The sequence below is a fragment of the Adelges cooleyi genome, unplaced genomic scaffold (genome assembly GCF_023614345.1).
Source record: "Adelges cooleyi isolate 19-005CV unplaced genomic scaffold, UGA_ACOO_1.1 ACOO_flye_CR_arks_rails_tigmint_CR_PRNA_446, whole genome shotgun sequence".
In the NCBI taxonomy this organism is placed as follows: Eukaryota; Metazoa; Arthropoda; class Insecta; order Hemiptera; family Adelgidae; genus Adelges; species Adelges cooleyi.
The window spans coordinates 349,956-374,175 of NW_026096129.1; the positions used below are offsets into that span (position 1 = coordinate 349,956).

The window sequence follows — 24,220 nt, forward strand, 5'->3', positions numbered from 1 at the left end:
CAATAGACATTTAAAAATAAAAATAAAACAGAAAATGATAAAGCAGACCATGTAGCATCCTTTTAAAGCGACATCCTCAACGTCATCTTCTTTTCTAAATATCTTTACACACCAGTTGGTAAAAACGAAACATCTTATTACATGATTAACAGATAGCACTCCCATTGGTATAATCTTAATACTGTGATAAGGTAGTGAAATCTACACAAAATCTTGAAATTTTAAATTTTTTTTGTCTTCTGAGATGTTGTAAGTTTCGAGTTTTGCAAATGTTAGACAAGTTGTACACTTTTAGGGATTGCTTATGCTAACTTTGCAGTTCATCAGTTTTTTGCATGTTTTGCAATACAAATCTCGAAATAACTCCACTTCTTATCCACGGATTTTCTCGTTCTGTTTCGGATGATATACTCGTCGAATTGTAGAGAGGGTTTTTAGATAGCGTTAATTGGGGGAGAAGGGGTGGGGGTAGTGGAAGGCATAAAACCCATTTTTTTTGTGAAGTTTGCGAAGCTGTTAAAATTACAAATCTTTAGTTAAAGCAAAACGCTCTCTACGGTTTTTTGAATGTACCACTCGCATCAGAATGATACCAAGAATACGAAATTCCATCGTTAATAATTAGAAATGGAGTTATTTCGAATTTTATGACAGAACTTTTTTCGCCTAAATGAATTCCCACTGGTCACTATATACATTTATAAACAATTTTTTTCTCAACAGGATAAAAAACAATATGGTAAAATCCCGGACTAAACAGAAAAAAAGAGTCTGTAATTAACCGACTTCGAATAGGTCACACCCAGCTAACGCACAGTTGAAAAATTAATCTACTTATTAAACCTTATAAGATATTGATTGACTCACGATAAAACAGTTACCTTGCATAACAGTATTGTTAATTTAATCGATTCAATTTCGGTCATTACTATGATTTATTAATGTTATTATAATATTATTATTTATACATTTTATTATTAGTATTGATAATAAAAAGTTCACAATGCTGAGAAAATGTAGTGTAATAATAAATAATGGGGTTTTAATTAAACAAAAACAATAACTTTAGGTACTGAATATTTTTTTGTAATTATTTATTAATAGAAATTTAATTATTTAAGTAATAATTTTTTTTTTTGACAATAAAGAGCGAGATATTTAAATTGAAAACACATAAAAATATTTAAAATCTATTATTATATATATGGTTATTGAATATGTTATATTAATATTGTTAAAGCTTGTGAGTTATCACCAACGGTATAAAGTTTAAAGTCATTGGATGTTTTTGCATGAAAAATACAGCTTTCAATGTATTCCAAAGCATTTATTGTTTGAAAACCTAATAAGGAAAATTCATTTTTTTATTAGACAATGACCAACAATCGACATTAATTAAACATTTTAACATTGTTTAAAATAACTTCACCATCGAATTTCCTTAAATAATTTTCCGCTTTTCTGACAGTTTCTGCCGACCCTGTAAAAGCAGTGCTCGACCCATTCAAGTAGTCTTCATACTCCTCAGGAGACAGTACATAGTCGTTGTTACGGTCCATCTTAATGAATTCGTTTATGGCAGTTACGACATCGTTTAGCCTTAATACACTCAATTCCTAAACAAATTTTAAAGTAACTATGTAAAATAGTTATTTATCAGCAACCATGATTGTATAACAAATATTTCAGCGAAGAACTTATAAAATAAAAAAAAAAATAGTTATGAACGATATTACATTTTCCTCAACCACCGTATTGCGTTCTGCCGCAAGGATGATTAAATCCATCAACAATCTTTCAGCTGGTCCTGTACGAATTTTAATAATTAGCAGTTCTCCATTTACTTATCATACGTATAATAATACAAACATAATTCTTACGCTGGGAGTTAAATAGCAGTTCCAATTCGTCATTTACGGTTATACCAAGCTCTTCGAACACTTTTTCACATGCTACACGATCAATGCTACCGGATGTCTTATGTGCTTCGTACAAACTATCAAACGTTTCTATTTGTGCTATGTTTAGACCATGACCCTACAATGTATGAAAAAAAGTATTAATTCAAATTTTCCTCCAAGATCAATAATAGTCTATTCAAACAATAAATCACCAAAATTCCACATCTCTAGACTCAACATTTTTACAATTAATGCCATATACACGGATGTAAAAAAAGCTTTTGACACGGTAGACCATGACTTATTCATTTTCAAATTTAGTCGTTTGGACGTTAGTAAACCTATTCTTTCGAGGCTTTTTTCCTATTTGACTGGACGTAGCCAGTTTGTCAAAATCGGTGGTGCTTTAACTAACAGGATATTAGTTACATCTGGTGTCCCTCAGGGAGGCCATTTATCTCCCCTGCTTTTTCTATAGTTTGTAAACGACGTAACCTCCTTATTCCAGTCATGCAAGCATTTATGTTTGCCGATGACCTTAAACTATTTATGAAAGTGACTTCTCTGGAAGAGGCTCAGCTCCTCTAAGAAGATGTTAATAGATTTTGAAATTGGTGTATTAATAATGGACTGAAGCTTAATGTAACTAAATGTGTTTATATTTCATTTTGTCAAGAACATGATTTCAGCTACTATATTGGTGACGATAAACTGGTACGTGATGATTCTATACATGATCTTGGGATAACCTTTTCATCAGACCTGCCTTTTAGCACACACATCAGCATAATATATGGTAAATCTTTAAGAACCCTGGGGTGTATTAAAAGAACTTGTGGGGAGTTCTCTGACATTGGATGTCTAGTGACGCTATATTCTTCTCTTGTTAGGTTAATACTGGAATATGGTTGTATTATATGGAATCCTACACAAATTGGCCAAATTAAAAAGTAAGAGCGAGTACAGAAACGGTTCTCTAGAATGGTAGCCTATAAGTTAGAAATGGCAGGTCGGTCATCTGAGGTAGTCCTGAAGCATTGCGGTTTAGTCACCTTGCAGCAATGACGTCTCTACTTAGACGTGGCATTTGTCATGAAACTAATGAAAGGCGACATTGATTGCCCTGAATTCCTAGAAAAAAATTAATATAAAGTTCCCGTTTTCAATACGAGAAATAATCTAACGTTTGTCTCCCCCTTTTCCAATCAAAAATATGTTTTATCTTGTCCAGAGTGCCTCATAAAAAATTGTAATTCGTATAGTGGTTTTGATTTTTGTTTCAATTCGCTTTTTAAACTAAGATATTATAATAAATAAGATAAAAAAATACATAATAAAACAATTTTTTAAAAAATGTTCTATTCCATTAAGTTATTAAAATACATTTTTGCTGATGTATAGGAATGCACCCCATCCCTAACACATGAATCTCCCTCTCAACTTATGTTAAGTCATTCGATACGAACAATATATGATTTATTAAAACACCAACAAAGTAGTTATTAATAATCAAGTAATCCAAATAAAAAAGGGGGTAAAAGAGACTTAAATTTAGACAAGGGGATGGTGTGATATGTAAAGGTTACAGAAAACAGGTGAAAATTGGCAAAAGGGTATAACTATTACTGATAATATTAGACACAATACTTATTAAGAAGTTATAAACGATGGTTCTAAATGGATAAGACACAATGATCAGATAGGGCCACACAGTCGTAATGAAAATGTGTCGTGTTGAAAGAATTTTGACTTTTTGTTCAATTAAATTTTCACATTATTTGAACTAATATAAAAATAAATGAAAATAATAGGATCGGCTGTTTGTATATTTATTTTTTGTAAACCCTTGTTTTAAGCCGGTTCTTATAAAAGTTTTCCATTAAATGTTTATAGAGATTATATTTTCCCCCTTTTTTTAATTTTACACTTACTTCTGGTTTGATTTCTATCATGATCAACAAAAACTCAGTAGCAATAATTTTATGGTCTTCTAAAATCAAATTAAAAATTAAAATAATTGCCTACAACAAATGAACCGCCTCTTTGGCATATGTGCATTACCGCCTTTTTCATTTTTAAGTTCTTCTGATTTTGCGTTCAATGCATCATTTACAGTTTTCCAATTAGTGAATACTTTTGAAAGCTGTTGAAGATTAAGGTAACCCAATTCGTTGCATTCCTCGAACTCTTCTAGATAAAAGCTTACATCCGAAAACGTGAGTTTTTTAACCTGAAAACAATTTTTGATTACAGAATGATTGGTTATGTGTAAGTCATATGAACTTAAGCTTTTTGGTAAAGTATATATGTTATTAATTTTAGAACGAAGTTCCTTATCGTGGGTTGGCGAGGAGACCTAGCCGAGGAAAAATTTAACGCGTTATGTGTTACGAAAACGCGTTAGGAAAATTATACATGTGTGGTGCGATCGAGCGTGATCGTTTCCCAGGAGTGAGTGGTACCGAGCTCTCAAATCCGGTTCTCCTCTCAACACTTTTTGCATTTTTTTACAACTTTTTTTCAATTTTTATGCTTATTTATATTGCAAGAAGTCTAAAACTTATAAAATATTATATTTTATTACTACAGAATACATTTCCTCCCTTAAAAGTACTTGATAAGTACTTGCATTCGGTTTTGCGTTATTTATTATACTTGGCAGGAGATTTTAATATTAATTTTCAAAAACAAGGATCTTTTTATATAGTAATATTAAAATCTACTGCCAAGTATAATAAATGACGAAAAACCGAATGCAACGTAGGTTATCGAGTACTTTTAAGGGTAAAAGTGTATTCTGTAGTAATAAAATATAAATATTTTATAAGTTTTTAGACTTCTTGCAATATAATCACATATAGTTTTTATAACAAAACTTATACGAAACCTGCATACGAAAGGGACTTCGTGTCCCATGACACGAACCAGTTTTTTAAATAATTTGCTGCAAATTTCGACGGGTCGAAAGCCGGTTTTGAGCAATTATTTTTAATGGTACTAAAGTTAATATCACTCAATCTTCCGTTCTAAATTTTAAACTTACATTTAATTCACAGGGTATTGAATTTTAGATAAGACACTAGTTATCTCTAAATAAAATCTACAAAATCACGATTATGTTAAGAGAAAATGAGTAATGTTGAAAATGAGAAAAAGTTTAATTCTTTATGTTTTATGTTTCTCTTAAGATGGGGCTATATTGTTGAGAAATATATTAAATTTCAGCTAATTCACAACTAGAATAATAGTATGATAGAGAATAATAAAAAAAGTTCACACTTTACCAACGCGCATTAAATCATTTGAAAATTTGAATACCTTGTCGGAGCTTTTTTCGCCTTTTTTTGCTAACGTAAGTAATAAATTATTTAAATTCAAAGAATCAGACTCATCTGAAAAAAAAATGATTAGTTTTTAATTAAGTCATTAAGTATTTTTAATAAATTAGTTGTAACGGTGACTTTTGCCTGACGCACTAAAAGCAATAATACTATTGTGCATGGCTGGTGGTCAGTTTTGAATAAATAGTTTTCAAGTTAACGAAGTATATAATTGTGCTGCATGTGTACGTGGCTTGGCTCGGATTAAGAATTCTTGTTATTGTTCGGACTATTTCAAACATTTAAAAAAAAAATTGCCAAATCGGTCCAGCCGTTCTCAAGTGATGTGATCAGCAACGAACCGCATTTTATTTATATATAAAGGTAGATATAATTGTAGATAGAAGGAAGGGTGAATTGTTGAACTATTTGTATTTGCACACAATACTCAACCGCACGCCACTTCCTACCCTAACTTTCAAACTTAATCGACTTAAAAAATATTTATTCAAAACTGGTTATCGACAAGTCAATATTTTCAGCAAATTGTTCTTAACTTAACAATTTAATTTATTATGCATGTTACTAATTATATTTTGAAATTTGATAAACTTCCAACAAATACTAAAATAAGGTAACAATTTGTTTCAAGTAATGTGCTCAAACATGTAGTATTTAACTCGTGTAGGGCGTTAAATTCTTCACAGTTACGAGCCATGAAGCTCATCAAATATTAATTAACTAAACGTAAAGCCTTTAACGGCCATAACGGTCAACTTGAAGTGCCCAAAAAATAATTGTAATAAAATTGTTTATTAATATGTTACCTTTGTTGTAGTTGAACATTTTTTCCGTATCTTTCCATTCCAGTCCAAAATATTCTTTCACGACTTGTGCGATTTGCTCCTCATCAACTCCATTGGTACTTGTACTGTGATTTTCAAACAGTTCATGCAAACGTATTAACTGAACACTGTCCAATCCAGTGCTCTAAAATAAAATATACGGCTATCACTTTTATTGGTAAACGTACAGATTGAACCTAAGAAACATCATCATCATCATTCTTGCAGCTTCATGTAGCTTAACGGGCCATGAAGGCCCAACGCTGCCACCATGAGATGGTTTCTTGACGAATTCAGAGATGGGAAGGGCGGCTCCTTTGACCTTTTCACCGAAAGATTGCTCGCCCAGCAAACGGAGCACCCTAATTTGAGTGTCGAACCGGTGACAGTGATCGCTAACACACTACCGCCTTACCCACTCCGCCACTCCTCCTCATATAATATAATCGGTATGTATATAAGTTTTTGTAAATATATAGTATTATAATCTTACCCATGTCGAAGTTAGAAATAACATCATGGAGACGAAAAGGGTGCTCTTGAAATGCATAATTTTAAGTGTTTTTTTTTAAAAATATATTTAAAATTCAATCGAGAACTTGTAATACTTTAGCTCTAGACTATGGGAATATGAGTCGAACGGCGAATAAAAAGTAAAATAAGTATTTTCTACGTGTCTTGTCGATGTTGTCGTTTTCGGCTATTTGCTAGACACATACAAAACCGTGTTTTATTTTGTATAAGTGTACACTTTTTTAGCAATGACGTCAACAAAGAGCGTGTTATTTTTCTACTGCGGACGAGAATGCTTTTTTTTACAATAACATATTTTTCTTTTTTACCCGTGTTGACAACAGTCAACGAGTATAGGAAAAACAATTTGTTATGTTATTATAATGTTATTATTTGTTATTATAATAATTTACAAAAACCCGTGACTTTCCCGATCACCCGATTTAGACCACTTTTTTTTTACTTTTAGTCTATTTATTTTTTGAACACGATAATAATAGAATATTAATAATAATTGAATATTATTAAATGGATGACACTGTGATGAGGGAAAACATTAATATTTAATACATTTTGAAAACGACCAAATAGTAGTGTAGGTTGTCCACAGCTATTATCTTCGGAGTAGAAACGAATATTATACTTGACTCACTACTCCGAGCAATTGCTTCTCAAAACAGTGAACTCGATATACCAGTGGACTCAGCCAACAACATTATCATGCCGATCATTGAGAGAGGGCAAAGGGAAAGAGAATTAGTTGTTTGGATTGTTGAGGTTCATCTAAATCACTTTTAGAACCTCATCTCCCAACCCATGTTCATTAGTTTCATGAGGAGTAGATCCCGTAAAATTGAGGAGTTAATCCAATGTTACAACTGATTAGGTTTCTCTCACACTAGCGTGTAGTAGAAGTCCGTTTTCAGGCTCTGAATATTTTTCTTCGTTACCCACCCCCTCCCCCCCGAGGACTAAAACCGCGTTAGCATATTCGTCTTCAACCTAGAGACCCTGGGCCTGCGGCCACCTCTTAAGGGCACCTAGGCACCTAACATACTGAAAGTGACCTTTCCCCCCCCCCTAAAATTTTGGTGTTTTGTAAACGTCATAACTCCGTACCAAACGGTCTTAGAAACTTGATTTATACGTTGATTATTTCGATTTGGAGTACCTTAACTGGTACGCCATTACTCTAGGGGTCTACGATCCCTTCCAATGGACCCCCCTAAGTTTTGGGCCCAAAGCTCTTAAACTCTGTAACCACCTTCGGGTGGCCTAACTTAGCCTTCTTACCAAATTTGGTGACATTCGGATGATTTTATTCCCGTGGTTAACGGTTTTAGTGATGTACACCGTGTCTACAGCCCGTTGATCGTAAGTGCTGTTATCACGACGTAGTCAAGTGCAAGTCGCGGCAACCCGATTTTCCATCAGTGCGCGTTAGTGTACGTATCCTCAACTATGGCGAAAATCCACACAAAACCGAGGATTCTGAAATGAGCAATGTGGAAGATACGCCATCGAGTCCACTCCATAAAAAACAGAAGTTGAGTTCCTCACACTTCCAGTCTATTTTGCATGCGATAGGATGGGTTTAGACCACCATCGAGAAAAAAGCAGAAACAAACAGGAAGTTAGAGATAATTGGAAACAGATCGGAAAAATTTCTCAGGAATAGATATTGGTGTTCTTGTGGTGGAGTTCACAGAGGAAATATCGAATAAGCAAACAGAAATTGAGGTCTTCAAAAAGCAGGTTACCGTACTATGTACTCACAGTGAGATCTCGGAAACAATTGAGGTGGAAGTTGTTGATAGTGAGGAACCTAATCGAGGAAGAAAGGATACCAAAATCAATCTGGCCAAAGCAGGATAATCTCGATCCCGCAAGTCAAACAGGTTTAAATCGAAGGTAATACTTATCCCGATTAGGTTTTGAAACTATATTATTTATTATTATAATCTATTTAATACAGAATTAAAAGTTGAGATTATTATTTAGACACACTTTGTGCTAAAAATTTAAAGTAAATAAATTATATTAGATATTACAGCTCTTTGTTGGACGATTTAAAAATAATTATATATTAAATAATTGTGAATAAATTATCACTTATTAAAAATTGTTTACACAATATTATTCTAAATAAAATATATTAGTCTTCTGGTTGGATTAAAGTCGTGGTTGAACGGTGCACGGATCAGCTGTCTCCATATTTTAAAATTGTTTAAGACAACAAAATAAAAAACCATTATCTTATTTACTACTATTGGCTGGGAAAAATAAGTTCTATAATAACTTCTTAGGTAATAGCCCGATTTTACTGTTTATATCTTTATACAGTGAAAACTTTAGTGTAATTAAATATAATAGGATTGTGACTAAATAAAAATAATATCATTTAATCACTGCATTTTTTTGTTTTTAATTATTTGTTAACACAAAAAAGATAATGTTTTTTTTTTTATTAGTCACTGAGAGCATAATATTTATATTTATAAATACATTAAAATTTTCAAAATGTTATTTGTATCATTATGGTTAATGAACATGTCCGATAACAATAGCTAAAGTTAGTGAAATTTATCTTACACGGTGCTAAAATTTAGTGGAATAGGGACAGTCTTCGGTATGTTTATCAATGAAAAATACAACTTCCATGTATTCCGCAACGTTTATAACATTAACACCTAAAAAAGGAAAACCCGTTTTTTTAAAAACAATCGTCGTTCATTAAGGCATTTTAACACTGTTTAAATTAATTTCACCATCGAATTTCTTTAAATAATTTTTCAGATTTTTGACAGGTTCTTCCGACTCTATCAAAAAAGGGCTTGACTCATCCACAAAGCTGGCATACTCATTAGGGGATAGTACACCATTGGTGTTACCATCGAGCATTTGGAATTCGTTTATGGCAGATATGACCTCGCATAGACTTAATACACTCAATTCCTAAACAGTTTTTTAAGTAATAATGTAAAATAGTTATTAATCAATAGGCGCGATAGTGTAACAAACATAACAGCGAAGAACTTTTAAATTTAAAAAAGAAATAATTATCAACGATATTACATTTTCCTCAACCGCCGTATTACGTTCTGCCGCTAGGATGATTAAATCCATCAACAATATTCCAGCGGGTCCTGTACGAATTTTAATAATTAGCAGTTTTCCAATTACATACGTAATATAATACAAAAACAAGTCTTACGCTGGGAGTTAAATAGCAGTTCCAATTCGTCATTTACGGTTATACCAAGCTCTTCGAACACTTTTTCACATGCTACACGATCCACGCTACCGGATGTCTTATGTGCTTCGTATAAAGTATCAAACATTTCTATTTGTGCTATTGTTAAACCACGACCCTACAATGTATGAAGAATATTATTAATACAAGCATAGCCCAAATTCGGTAATAGCCAATTCAAACAATAAATCCCCAAATTTCCACATCTCTAGATTCACCATTTTTCGAAATTTTTGATTCTCTTTACTGCTTTACAATTTTTATTTAAATTTAAGATAGCCATTGTATTAAAAATAAATTGCTGAAATTTTTTACTGGTTGACAAACGGATTTTAATATCTACTTTAAATTTTAAAATTTGGGATAGGAGATGTAGTGTGGTAGAATAATTTAAAAGAAGTAAATAACACCTTAACTCCCTTCCGATAAGGGTTTTCATTTTCCCCTAAAATTTTGCACGATTATAAAACTTACTGCTAGTTTTTCAACATCATATAAAGACGAATAAACCTAATTGTATCCACCCTAATACTAAAAGTTAATTTTTTATAACAAAAATGTCATTAGGTACAATGTTTTTATTGATATTTTTATTTTTATCCGTGAATACTGGATTTTTCTTACTCACTTTATTTTTCTAGGTGTAATTTTATTAAAACTTATTTAATTTCCCATCAGTAATTTTCATATGGAACTTTTTTTTTAATATTTTACACATAGTTTAAAAATAAATAAAAATAATGTTTGAAAATCCTTACTAAAAAGGAATTGCATGCGAGCTGTTTTTAAGGAGTTTTGTATAGGCAATATTTAAGAAAAAAGTTCTTATAACAATTTTCTCTCATGCCAATTAACATACCGGTTTTTTTTTTGTAAGCTTCGAGGTATTATTTTTAATTTAAATAATTTTTTCCATGAGTAAAAGTATTTTTGGTTTATTTTAGACCAAAATGCTATAATAAATTTTAACTACGTAGTATGGTCCAATGTCAACTAAAAATTTAATTTTAAATTCAAGTTCTTTGGTTACTTTACTGTGTTAGGTAGGAAGCTGATATTCATTTAAAAATTACAGGTCTTTGTGATTATATTAATTAATTTTGCAATTTTTTCAATATTAAAAATCTCTTTTCTACATAACCTATAGTCAAGTTGCCAATGAACTCGTATATCATTACAGAATTTAAATCAGACCATCCTAAGAAGTCGAAATGTCTGCCTTTTTAGTATAAAACGTCTCAAAAACAGACCGCATGCAATCAATTTGGTTAGTTTTTCTATTCGAAATTTTTTATTAAATGTATGTAAAATTTGATTTATTATTTTATTTATCAAACGTATCTACAGATTTTATTTTCCCTTTTTTTGTGATTAATTTTTTTCTAGTTTTAAATTATTACTTATTTTATTTGCATTCGTTATTTTCGTTCAGACTAAGTTCGTTTAATATTTTCATATTACTATCAAATAATTTCAAAAGAAATAAATATAATATGGTCTCCTGTTTATTTTTTTCACTCACTACTGGTTTGATTTCCAACATGATCAACAAGAATTCCCCTGCATGCAAAACATAGTCGTCTAAAATAGAATAAAAAATGTTTAATTGTCTACATCAAGTCAACCGCCTCCTCGGCTTATGTGCATTACCGCCTTTTTCGGATTTAAGTTTTTCTAGTTTTGCGTTCAATGCATCATTCATCGTTTTCCAATATTGGAATGCTTTCGATAGCTCTTGAAGTGCAAGATATCTCGGTTGCTCATAAGATCCGATGCACGTAACGAACTCCTCCAGGAAAAAGTCTACTTCAAAAGGCGTAAGTCTATTACCCTGAAAAAAATTGTTACTTAATGGGTTATTGCTAATAACAGCATTGGCCCAGCCATTATGTTAAAAAATATCTTGGACTTTTTAAAATTATCCTTTTATAGTGATTATATTTAAAAAACAACATCTCTTATTACAGAACGATGAAGTATATATGTTATTTTTTGTTGAATAGCAAATAATTAAATACAAATTTTGACTGGTCGAAGGCTGGTTTTGAGAAATTACTTATAAAGATACTAAAGTTAATATCACTCAATCTCCAGTTCTAAATTTTAAACTTGAGTTACATTTTGTTCATAGTGTGTTTAATTTAAGAAAAGACACTAATTTGTTTTTTTTTTTTTGAACTACAAAATTACGATTATTTTAAGAGAAAATGAGTGTCTTATTCTGAAACAATCTTAAACTAGTTGATTTAAGACTTTAAATACCTTGAATTTGTCGGAGCTCTTGTTGTCATGTTCTGCCAAAGCCCTCAGTAAGTAAAATAAATTAGTAGAATCGTACTCATCTGTATACAAATCGATAAGTTGTTAATTAAATCATTCATTTTTAGTTAATCAGTTATGACAATTGCTTTTTGTCCGAAATATTATAAACAGTAAAAATATTGTGCATGGATAGTAGCTATCGTTACTATCCAACAAAACCTACTTGGTATAATATGTCGGACAGCACCCTGGGCTAATATTAATTTAACCACTAACCTAATTTTTACTCGGCACTAATCCTTTTTAATAAATTTAATTGTACATTAAAAATTGAGTGTTAATTCATTTAAAGGTCCGACCTCCCTTTTGCTCTTCTGGTGGTTTTATAAACGTATAAATAGTCTCTAGGGATATTTTAGGCTAGATACAAGGTAGCTTCCAGTTCTGGCTAGGTTTCGTTAATTTAGGTCTAGAAGGCGGTCAGTCGTGGATGTAATCCACTCACCGCACTGCAACATAACGCAGAATAATTGTTTAAAAGGAAAGGGGTAGTGATTTGAAAAAATGTATTTACAGTCAAATTTATAATAGTCAATAACTTAGAATATGTTATACTTTTTTCCCGTCCCTTATATTATGTTAAACCGTATTAACTGAACTTGTTTAAATTAATAATAATATTCTGAAAATGTTGACTGATCAAAAACTAGTTTTGGATAATTACATTTGAAGTTATGATACTTTAAAATTTAGGAAGGAAGGGCGGAGAGTTGAGTTATTTTTATCTGCGCGCAATATTCAACCCCCTGCCTACTCCCATCCTTAGTTTTAAGCTTAATTAACTTAATTAAATTATTTTTCCTTTAAAAATTCAGTTAAATATTTATGCTACTAATTATAAAACCTTTGGCAAATACTAAAAAATATAAGAATGTGAATATTTTCTAATATTATGGTAAAGCATAAGTGAAAATGTCTTCAAAAGGAAACCCTTCAAAATTGCAATAATGTTAAGAATAAACTAGTGTAGATCGTTAAAAGAATTATCCGGTATTAGCTCCTAAGCTCAACAAAATATATTAATTAACCGAGCGTAAAGCCCTTAACGGTCGATCACGGTCAAATTAAAATGTCCAAAAGCAAGTTGTAATTTTTTTTTGCAGCACACACCATTCAGGCTATTTTCCGCTTCTACCAGAGTCCTCCAACCTTCTCGATTTATTTCTTTATTTCTTAATCTCTTTCAGTCAACTTTTACTCAGTCCGTCCACCGTTGTCTTGCTCTTCCCATAGGTCGTTTTTTATTTGGCTTGTTAATGAGTACCTGTCTAATCAATCCAACCTCTACACGCCATACATGACCAACCCAATCTAATCTTTTCGATCTCAAAAAATCTTGTAAATTGGGTGCATTATACAGTCTGCTTAAGTTACTCCGCTCGTATACACCAGTGGAGTAACACATTGGGGTTTAACATAGGCCTATGTTATATTTTTCTAGGTATTTTCCTCTCGAAGGTCAAAAGTTTATTGTCGTCAACTTGCGTTGTGGACAATGTTTCACATCTGTACATGACAATGGGGTGTAAGTAGGCAATGTATAGTTCTTTTTTTGTTTCTTTTGAGAGGAGTTTCGATGTGAATATTTTACTCACTGCATGGTAGTTGATACCCTCGGCTTGCTGCACTTATTCTGCATTAAGTCTCGTTATGCATATTATTGTTATGATATTAGCACCTAAATATTTAAAATTCTCGACTTGTTCAAAACAGAAACGATTAGTGCTAAAATAGTAAATTGTTGTAACAGTGTTGGGCGCCTACTCATTAGCATATACTTAGTTCTATTTTCGTTTATTTTAAGGCCCATCTTTTTACTTGTCACTACGAGCTTTCTCACAGTCCCTTCTAATTCCATTTTTGACTCTCCAAGTATTACAGTGTCATCCGCTTAGGCTAAAGCTGGGCTTACACTAGGATAGTACTCGGCCGAGTTACTAATTTTTTTTTTTGCTTGAAAGATGTGGACCTATCATTTAGTAGTAACTCCAGTGACGATTCTAGTAAACATTTTAGTCGAGCGACTAGAAAACAACTCTATTTTTTTGACCGAGTGGGTATTTCCACTAGCACTTGCTTAGCACTCTACTAAACCAATGTAGACACCATTATTATCATTCCAACAAATAATAATATATTACCTGAATCGTATCCATAAATAATTGAAGGATCATCCCATTTCATTCCAAAGGTTTCGTAAACGAACTGTGCGATTTGTTCCTCGCTAATTCCGTTTTTAGCCTTTTTGTAATTTTCAAACTGTTTATTCAGCAGTTGTAATTGATCACTGTTCAGTCCGATGCTCTGAAAAAAACGTATGACGACCTATTAATTGTGTTAGTAAACGTACAGAGTGCATCCATTGACGATGACGTGGTATAACATATATATTATAATGTATCAAGTATAATCGGTGTGTATTAAATTGGTTGAGTTTATACTATCCGTGTTAAATAATAAATATGTAATATCATACTCTTACCCATGCCGACGTTAGGTAATACACCGCGCAGACAATAAGGGCGCTCTTGAAATGCATACTTAAGAGTATTATTGTATTTTTAAACAATAATTAAAATTCAATCGAGTAATTTTAATAATATAGCTGTACGACTATTGAAACTGAAGTCGAACGATGAATAAAAGTATTTAAATAAGTAGTGTCTACGCGTCTTCCGTGTAGCGTTGACTCAAGTGCGAAAAAAAAAAACAATATTATACCTACACTCGGATATTATATTCGATTGCACTGTGATACTATAAGATGTATAGGCTATACTTTGCTAGACAAATACAAAACCGTGTTTTTTTCCTGTTAGCTCACAATATTTCTAGTACTGATGTTTGCAAAGGTGTGTTTTTATTTTAACACCGCGGACGAGTAGGCTTTCTTTAAAAAATAATATGGTTTTGTGTTTTCATTAGAACTTAACTAGAGATGTACAATGGCTGTGAACATATATTATCTGCCAATTCCTATAAAATACCTAATGAATAACAGTATTACTATTATTTTGTATATTTTCAGTTTTATATATCAACCATATCTATAAAAATGAAGACATAGATACAACCAAAAATATGCAAAATAATAGTTTATTCAATTCAATATATATTCCAAATTACAAACAATCATTTGAAGCATAATTCTAAATTATAATAATTAATTAATATATTAAAAAAATGTATAGGTATAAATTTAAATTGTAAAATGTTTTATAAACAGTACTTACATTGCATTTAATTTTGAATAAATAACTTTGGTAACTAGCAATAATATAAACGTCTAAAATGATATGTCGTGATATAATTATCACATTAAACAATTTAAAGTTAATAAAGAGTAGTACTGAGCTGTTGAACTTTTTTTTATACACTTGTAGATAACAATATTTTGATTAAAAATTATGTATTATCATCATAGCAGTTGTCGCTCGACAACTTAAGCCTCGTTTGGACCTGAACGTGTAGAGAACATTTAATTTTCAAAATACTAATATCTTCCGAGAAAACAAGTGTCTTGCCCAAAATAAATCAGTCTCTAGTACATAAAACCTAATATTAACTGTACTTCCTATATTAAAAAAAAACACCTTTTTAGTTTTTATCCGAAATGTAACTTGTAGTTCCTCCATTTCCTGCTAAAGACTTTTGTATTCGAAGCCTTATTAGTTAGATTAAAAACCCCTTATATTATTAATTATAAAGTAATCATATAAAAACTGCAACTTACTAAATAACTTGGTTTAATAAAAATATATATATTTCAGTAATTTCAGACTACAGATTTTTAAGAAAGTTATATATGTTTATAGCCAACGCAAGATCCTTCTTTCTAGTTAAATTTTTAGGGGTTTAGTCATATAAACTTGCTGAAAAAAGAGAAATGAAGGAAAAGTTTCTACTATTTTTAGGAAAAATGTTTTTGTCTGTTTTTTCAATGTACGTCGATGGTATTTTATCTGAAAAATATTTCATAAATATTTGGAACTAATTAAACGTGCCTTAATTTTGAAATGAAAAATATGTACAGTTTGTGTAGGTTTGATATTATTTGAAGGGGAAGGGTTAAACTTTAAAAATTTTAAAAATCATAAAAAATACATTTATGAATCTAAAATAAATTAATTTTAATTTTAGAGGGAGTGTTGAAAAGCCCGGGTACACGTATATTCTCAATGCGCGTTTCAAATCATGAGCTCTAAATTATTACCGTACCAAAGGCACGCATATTCATCAATTAGTATATCAAAAGTTGTAATCGATACGCTTGAATTATATTTTAAAACTATACAAATAATATGTCAAGCAGTATAAAAGAGTATTAAAAAAATATGTTAAACACCATGTCCGTACATTTTATTATATTTCTATTATTATCTACTATTGAGCGACGATATGATGTTTGATTAGACATATTTTGAAACTCAATAAATTTCGATAAAATAATAATCTTTACATATTTTTATTTTTTCATGAAGTTCAGATTTGGATTGAATGGTCAAAAACGACAATACACATTAAATTGCCTATACAGGGTGATTCTTTTGTCGTGAACCAGTCAATATCTCACTGGGTTTAATTAATAATTTACTTTTTTTTTTTAAACTTGCTCATTATAAGTGATCTCAATTTTTCACTTTAATTTTATACTGTTACCCCTTCCTAGATAGATAATATAGTTGTCAACTTACAATTTTCAAATAGGACGATATGTTTTTTTTTTTTAAATTATTATTCAAAACTAAAAAACTAAAAATTTGACAAAAAAAAAAATCAAAATAGAATTTTGCATTGGTTAGCTATTAATGTTTAAAGATTAGGTATAGGAGAGGCTATGTAAACGTAATTCGATAATTTCGTAACCGATTTCATGAAAACCGTTTCAACTTCCAACATTAAAACCGTATTATACTTCATTAATATATAATGGCATTTGTCTATAGTAATGAACTCATTACTATTTGGCCGAGTTCAGGTAAGCTTTAAACAAGATATTACGTTTTAAAATGTGTACTCAATCAATTGTTTGATATGTTTTGTTTTAGCTTGCTACTTATCGAAGTTGTAATATTTTTCATTCGCTTACCAAAAACGGTTTAAAGAAAATCAAACCGTACAAAATGAAATTTCAAGAAATATTTACAGTCAGATTTACAAACATATTACAATGAGCTTTGTGTCATACAAAAAATACTGATTCTGTATTGACGTATTTAAGTTTTTTTATTTGTAAGACATCTCAAAACACCCGAACAAAATAGTAAATCATTTAATTTAAATAACTTTTGCTATATGTTTACCGTTCCACATTTGTATTTTAATATGACAAAGACTCCAAATAATACCGAAAAGTAGTACGGCAACCTAATTTGAAATCAATTTATCATAATACTAGCTGCCTGTACCCGGCTTTGCCCGGGATACTTTTCCAATTTTTTTTCCCGCTTTAACCTTATCCGGACTATCATGAATATTAAAAAAAAATGAGCCAAATCAGTCCAGCCGTTCTCAAGTGATGCGCTGACAAACCAACAGCATTTAATTTTTATTAATATAAATAATAATTATCAGTACCTAGATAATCACCACTTTTGTAAGCATTCCATTTGTACATATATTTTTTTTTCTTTTTTCAATAAACTACTTTGAACAATTTATGTAATTTCCCAAGTAAATTTCTTACAGCTGTATGTATGCTAATTACTTGCTTGGTTAATTATTTAAAATACCAGTTTGAGATTACCTATGTTGAATAGTTTCATAGTGAACATAAATAGATTTTTAATAACCCACTTTATGTTATTTGACAATTTTTAGCATTTTCACGATTGTTTTAAGAGGTAGTAATTAATTTGGTGGTGATTGGATTTTTATTTCTGGGGGTTCATTTAAAATAAAAATTATAGTAAAACATTATTAAATAAAAAGGAATTGAAAAACAAGATAGGTAACAAAAGTGTGCTCGGAAATAGATTTGAATATTATTCAAAAAGCTACAAATAATGAAATAATAAATCGCCTGAATTTGTGTGTGCAAGAAAACTGTAATAAATAGCGAACACATACCTTCTTATATTATGTCTCATTTTTGCTTCAAGAGAACAGTTTGTAACTCTTGATGATTGCGCTTATTTTGTTAAATGTTGACCACGCTTTTTCTATGCGACATTTTATTTTTATATGATTAGATAATATTAATTATTAAATTAATACATCAAAACTTCTTAATGTAGACCATAAAGTTTCTTATTATAAAGAAATAATACTAAGTTATGAATGTGTTAAAACTTTCATGGATTGAAATATCATTTCGAAATTCATCCACATAATAAGTTTAAAAAATACCCGAATAAAAACACAAGTACAATATAAGTAAAAATTAATAATTACACAATTATTGACATTCTACAGGATCTTTATCAATTAATATGTTTGTTTGATAATATTAAACCAAACAGTGATAACTGATAAGTATAAAATGTCAACCGAAAAAGAAGTACATTGTTTCAGTTTTATTGGTGGCATATAATGCTGCCAGTGTAAAAAATTATGTCATTTTCTTCGTGTAAATCAATGTCCATTCTGATTTTATCTATCATAACTTAATTATGTGGGAACCTATGACCGAAGGCCCAGTATATAAAAAATTGCTTCTACAAATTGTCCTACTGTGAGTATTGTATCTCACAATAGCACCTACATAAGAGTCGATCAGCAGCGCGCTGAACGTTTACACGGTACCCCGCCGACCTACAATATTTAAATGTATGTAGTTAACTACTCATCCAAAATAAAAAATTCAAGTGTACATATTTTAATATACTATAGTTCTTCATAATTAAAAAAAAAACATAACATCCCTTTTGAAAATCAATAGTTGCTATCAAAATAACTAAATTGGGAGGGGGTTAAAAACCAAAAACAAAATTGTGAAAAATTAATATCACCTTTTATAAAAACATTATAAAAACAAAATTCAATTATTAATTAGACCCAGTGAGATATTGACTGGTCCATGATAAAAGAATCACCGTGTATGTGAATATTTATCGATATAATAAAAAAAATGTATTTTTCCGATTTACAAATTTTTTTAATCATTTAGAATTTAGAAATAAGTTTTATCACTTTTAGTTATAATAATTATGATTAAAACTCCTCAAGGCAAATAGTGTATTTTGTTTTGACGATACTTACGAATGGAAATAAATCTCACAACTTATTAAAATAATTATTATATTCAGCTTAATATGCATCAGAGCTTATAATAAAATATAAATGATGTGCGAAATTGTTATGTGATTATTTATTTGTAGAAATTTAATTATCGTGACGTGGCATACAAGTTGGTTATTAATTATTATTATAAATAATGCAATAGACATTTTATAGTAAACATAAGTACGTGTATTAGATATATTTAACTAATATTAATCGTAATCTAATAAATGTTGAGATGTAGATTTTCCAATCCGTTGGTAAATTCGTCCGACCTCACAACACCACTAATTGTCGGATTGAGTTCATCGATATATTCTGTAAACAACCGAATGGTGCTAAAATTGACCATACTGAAAGCCAGCTTCAGATGAGACGATAAAGTTTTTGCGTTCTCCAAACTATTGTACTCGATCCCCACAGTTGCACTGACCGTACTTTTCAGAGATTCCATTTGTTCTGCGGACAGACTTGTATGTTGTTTTGTAAATTCTCGATTGTCTATAACGAATCGATTGCTAGCTTTGCATCCGAAAGGCTGACAAAGCGTAATCAGTGTCAAGAGTTTCGAACATTTTCGGATGGTCTTCCCGCGGATTTTTTGATTCCTGATAAAAAACGCCTACCAAACCCGTGAACAAATGTACTAACCACAAAGCGCCAATACGGACTCCATTCAACCCGAACAGCGAAACAATCTGGGATCTCACTATGTTGTTGACACCATAAATGGTGCCAATCAAAAATCTGAATTCTGTATTATAAGGTGGTTCAAGTAAAAGCTTTAGTACCCGCGTGTGTGTATACCCGTCAAACAGGTATCCACATTTTAAGTCCTTATGGAGATCATCAAGTTCAGTATGTAATTCTGCATACTGGTACCCGGTTTCCAATGACCGCACTAAAGTGTATACGAACAACATCAAACCCAAAACTGTTTTCGGCAAACTGTAGCGTACCATATTTCAGTTTTGAAAACGATTTAATCGGTCAAAAAGTAATACGTTTGCTTGCTTCCTAATGTGACGAAGTGCTGTGACTGAAGATCAAAATTAGAATTGTATTATTAGTATTTGTGACACTTGATAAGAAAAAAAATCATTTTTTGCTGTAGGTGGTATTTGTTTATACCAGACCTTTTATCTGTTTAAAACACGTTTTATAATATAGTTTTTAAATTTAGCTTTTAAAATGTTTACTTACTTAATGCTATTTCGAGGTGTGTTTTATTAAGTACACACTTAACAGATATTTTTGGCCTTTTTGAATTAGCCTATTGTAGTAAATTTATGTGAACTATATAATATAAGATTGTTTATTAAATTCAATAGTATATATGCACACGTAATATGATTCATTATACGCACACAATAATACCTGCGCCCGAATAATACCATGTACTATTATTTTTTTTGAACAATTTACACTTAAAAAATTATATTTAATCAATTGTTTTATAATATTTAATTTAGAAATATCTTATGCCACACGTTTTATTAAAATTATACATAATTTAAATTTTAGTAAATGTATTAATCTCTTTCCTATCTTTATTACAATGTGACTTTGTGATACAATATTAATTAAATTGTTTTTTAAGAAAATATATTCTTCAAAATAATTGTCTATTTCCGGAAAAAGCATGTTTTGTTTAAAATTGCCACATTTTTTCCCAATACATAAGTTTTCCAAATTTATTTTATTACAATTTAATTATCGCAAGATAGTCCGGTTATAGTAGTCTGTTATTCTAGGTCACTATATTTCTTGGGAAGCGAATGCAGCCCAAGAATCCAATTTTATTGAATTGTCAATGATTTGGGTGTTCTCGATTAGAATTGGATACTTTAGGTAATTAAATTATAAGGTGTTTGGTAAAGGAAAGTACATTTGTGCTTTCTTAATAAGACCCGTAGCCTTGAAACAGGAAAACCAGATGTACTTAACTTCCAAATGAGCTTTGAGTAGTCTCTCAACTAGTTGTCAAGCAGCCTGAGAGGGCATAACCAGAGCTAAAGAGTGTAAAATACAAACATTAGTTTGATCTAAGTAAAGATTATCATACGCTGAGTCAGCCGTAAATATATTACACTTAAGTATACGTGTTAGAAAAACATATCAGTACCTAAAAAAGATGACTGATTTAAATTAGACGAAAGTGTGTTTCCTAAAAGAAATCGAATCAATAAATTAACAAAATCTATAAAGCTGCTGCTTCAACACCGTTGCTAAATCACAATCAAGGCACGTACAAAACAACATATTATAACACATATTAGTGTAATAATAGAATTAAAAGAGACTAGGGCACGATAGGAAATGCATCAGCACACAATTCAATATCATACCTGCAAATAATTTACTACCCCCCTTTTAATATTTTCTTTTCATTATTACACTATGGTGCATTATTTAAAAAAAAAATGTAATTAAAATCTATACAATTCGTATATTAAGTAAATGTGACAAAAAAGCGTAACATGCCAACGAGATAACGTTTATGGAAAAACAGTACTTGGGTTACTTTGAGCCGCGGCCGTATTCATTATCTAGAACATTTGAGCGTTATATGATTTTTTTTCTATTAGAATTTAATTAACAAGAAGGTAATATAGGACAAATTTGCATTTTTTTCCTTCCGATATTTGATCTGGTTCCAGAGGTAAAGAATTCTTCAGTGCAACAATTGGTGTTGGGTAACTAGTATCTTTAGGTTCATGTTAATCTTTAGAATGTTTATATTTCTTATGTTTTTTTATGGGATTTATCCATTGTTTTTTATTTAGCACAAGATTTAAACATCTAAAAGTACTTAGCCATTAAAAAAAATTAATTCAAAATTTTAATTTCTAACTAAAGTTGCAAATAAAATAATAACATGTTCAGTACTTAAGTAAAATAGTGTACAATTAAATATAATTAAATGAAGTGCGTTTTTACGATAACGCCAAAGTTGTGAAGTTTATACTGTAAATCGTATAATAGAACATAATGATAATGGTTCACACTTCTTAGAGATAGGGTTCTGAAACCTTGAGTTTTATCTCTTTTCCATACATATATATTTATATAACCATATCTATAATGTAAACACTGTTCCTAAGAGGGGTAGTACCACTTAAGCCAAAAAAAACAATAGTCTTCGTGATCATTGTTCACCAGTTACCAGCTTACTTATTAACTACTTATCCTTATATTATATTAAGTAAAAAAATCTAAAAGACATTTTTAAACATAATTTAAAAATGGACTATTCATTTATGGTCTGAAATAAACTAAGATGGCTTTTACTATTGAAAAAATTATTTAAATTACAAATATTACTTGAAACTTATACAAATAACTGGTCAATTAATTGACATGATCGAAATGTATTAAATCTTCTTTTTTTCTAAAATATTGCCTATACAAAACTCCTTAAAAACAGACCATATTTAATATTTTTCCCTATATTAATGAAAACAAAAAAAAAATATGATAAATTATATACTTTAACAAATCAAAAATAATTTGAATAAAAAATAGTTTTTTAATTAATCACGATTTAAAACGGGCTAAAAAATAAAAAAAAATTTCTCCTAGCCCTATACAGATTTATAATTGGGCGCATGCACAGTTCATATCAATTGCAGTGCAATAAAATTGTTAGTGAATTAGTTGAATATTCATGCATAGTATATCTATTGCATGCGCCCATGTTTTTCGTTTTAAATATTAAAAGTATTAATAATTGCGAATTTTTAGGTCAAACTTTAAAGGGTTAAAAATCTGTATCTATGGGGATAGGAGAAATTATTTTCTACTTTTTAGTCTTGCAAGTGTGAAATTTTCTAATCGATTTTAAAATCTTGATGAGATTATGGCAGAGAAATGTTGCAAATTTCAGGTTTATTTCAGTTTTTCTAAATATGATCATAGCTTAAAGAGAAAATTTAAATTAATTGTGTAAGATTTGTATTTCAATTTACATAAAATTTCAATCGATTTAAATTTACGGAAGTCATTAATTAAAATACGTTTAACAAGAAGAAAAATCATCGGTTTAGTTAGTTTCTCTATATTATTTCTGCTATAAAAATATTATTTCGAAGATCAGTCAATTATAGCATTCAAAAGCTAAGTTAAACGCTTTGTGGTCAATTGTCATAAGCTTTCAAACAAAAAATTTATAATTGTTTGCTATAAATGATGATCAGTTCAAATAGTAAATAACAATAATATGGTATGTTTTTAACATCTTATATTGATATAATTTAGTCACATAAAAAAGTAACTAGCTATACACAGAGGTCACAGGAATTATTATTAATAAAAGTGATAAAATCTCTCAAATATACGCTTTTAAACAAATTAATTGTGACACATTTTATTCAAAAAACGATCAAATGAAAGTATCTTAGTAATCTTAGTAAGACGTCTGCGTATACACATCCTAATAAACCTAGTGTCATGTAATATTTTGTCTTCATGTATTTCTCATCGGCATTACGTTTTTTAATATCAGCTGCATATTCTTTATTTAGGTCCAACTCAAATTTTTGTTACTAAATCTTTTCCGTTGTACGATTCCATTTCATTGCCTACCAGTTCTGGACACTTCGCTCTTATTTCTATTTGCTTCCATCCTGGAAATTTCAGAAGCGCACTCAGTGTGTTGGCTAACGTTTCTTTATCCTAAGTGGGACTTAATGAAACTTCACAAACTATGATTAAAATAATCAGTGGAGCGATTGTAAAATTCAAAATCATTTTATCGCACCGAAAGTATTCAAAAAATTGGAAGCCACACAGCAGTTGTGTTATTTTGCGGTATCTACTAAATTGTGTATTTTAGGGAAAAACATT

The 24,220-nt window shown here is 30.2% G+C and overlaps 2 protein-coding genes across 2 annotated transcripts; both read right to left on the bottom strand.

Annotated features, from left to right (window-relative positions):
• Positions 1-1,155: 1,155 nt before the first annotated feature.
• LOC126842099 (uncharacterized) lies at positions 1,156-6,826 on the bottom strand. Its single transcript, XM_050578979.1, has 9 exons — positions 6,560-6,826; positions 6,049-6,211; positions 5,220-5,293; positions 3,963-4,131; positions 3,833-3,891; positions 1,881-2,037; positions 1,737-1,807; positions 1,430-1,616; positions 1,156-1,342 (listed from the first exon to the last, which is right to left on the bottom strand). The coding sequence occupies exons 1-9, from the start codon at positions 6,614-6,616 to the stop codon at positions 1,221-1,223; spliced, it is 1,059 nt and encodes a 352-aa protein (XP_050434936.1). The 5' UTR covers positions 6,617-6,826; the 3' UTR covers positions 1,156-1,220.
• Positions 6,827-8,979: 2,153 nt separating this feature from the next.
• Positions 8,980-14,852, bottom strand: LOC126842072 (uncharacterized). The gene is made up of 9 exons (XM_050578931.1): positions 14,637-14,852; positions 14,296-14,458; positions 12,095-12,174; positions 11,483-11,663; positions 11,355-11,413; positions 9,794-9,950; positions 9,655-9,725; positions 9,348-9,534; positions 8,980-9,269 (listed from the first exon to the last, which is right to left on the bottom strand). The coding sequence occupies exons 1-9, from the start codon at positions 14,691-14,693 to the stop codon at positions 9,178-9,180; spliced, it is 1,047 nt and encodes a 348-aa protein (XP_050434888.1). The 5' UTR covers positions 14,694-14,852; the 3' UTR covers positions 8,980-9,177.
• Between the last annotated feature and the right edge of the window lie 9,368 nt (positions 14,853-24,220).

What these genes read in the sequence shown, in the direction of transcription:
- LOC126842099 (XM_050578979.1), bottom strand. Translation starts at nt 6,616, where the DNA reads ATGCATTTCAAGAGCACCCTTTTCGTCTCCATGATGTTATTTCTAACT. An exon ending in ACTTAAAAATGAAAAAGGCG is followed by an intron (nt 3,892 to 3,962) that starts GTAATGCACATA and finishes ATTTGATTTTAG; the next exon opens with AAGACCATAAAATTATTGCT. An exon ending in ATACGGTGGTTGAGGAAAAT is followed by an intron (nt 1,617 to 1,736) that starts GTAATATCGTTC and finishes AAATTTGTTTAG; the next exon opens with GAATTGAGTGTATTAAGGCT.
- LOC126842072 (XM_050578931.1), bottom strand. Translation starts at nt 14,693, where the DNA reads ATGCATTTCAAGAGCGCCCTTATTGTCTGCGCGGTGTATTACCTAACG. An exon ending in ATTACCTAACGTCGGCATGG is followed by an intron (nt 14,459 to 14,636) that starts GTAAGAGTATGA and finishes CGTTTTTTTCAG; the next exon opens with AGCATCGGACTGAACAGTGA. An exon ending in TTATTTAAAGAAATTCGATG is followed by an intron (nt 9,270 to 9,347) that starts GTGAAATTAATT and finishes TTCCTTTTTTAG; the next exon opens with GTGTTAATGTTATAAACGTT.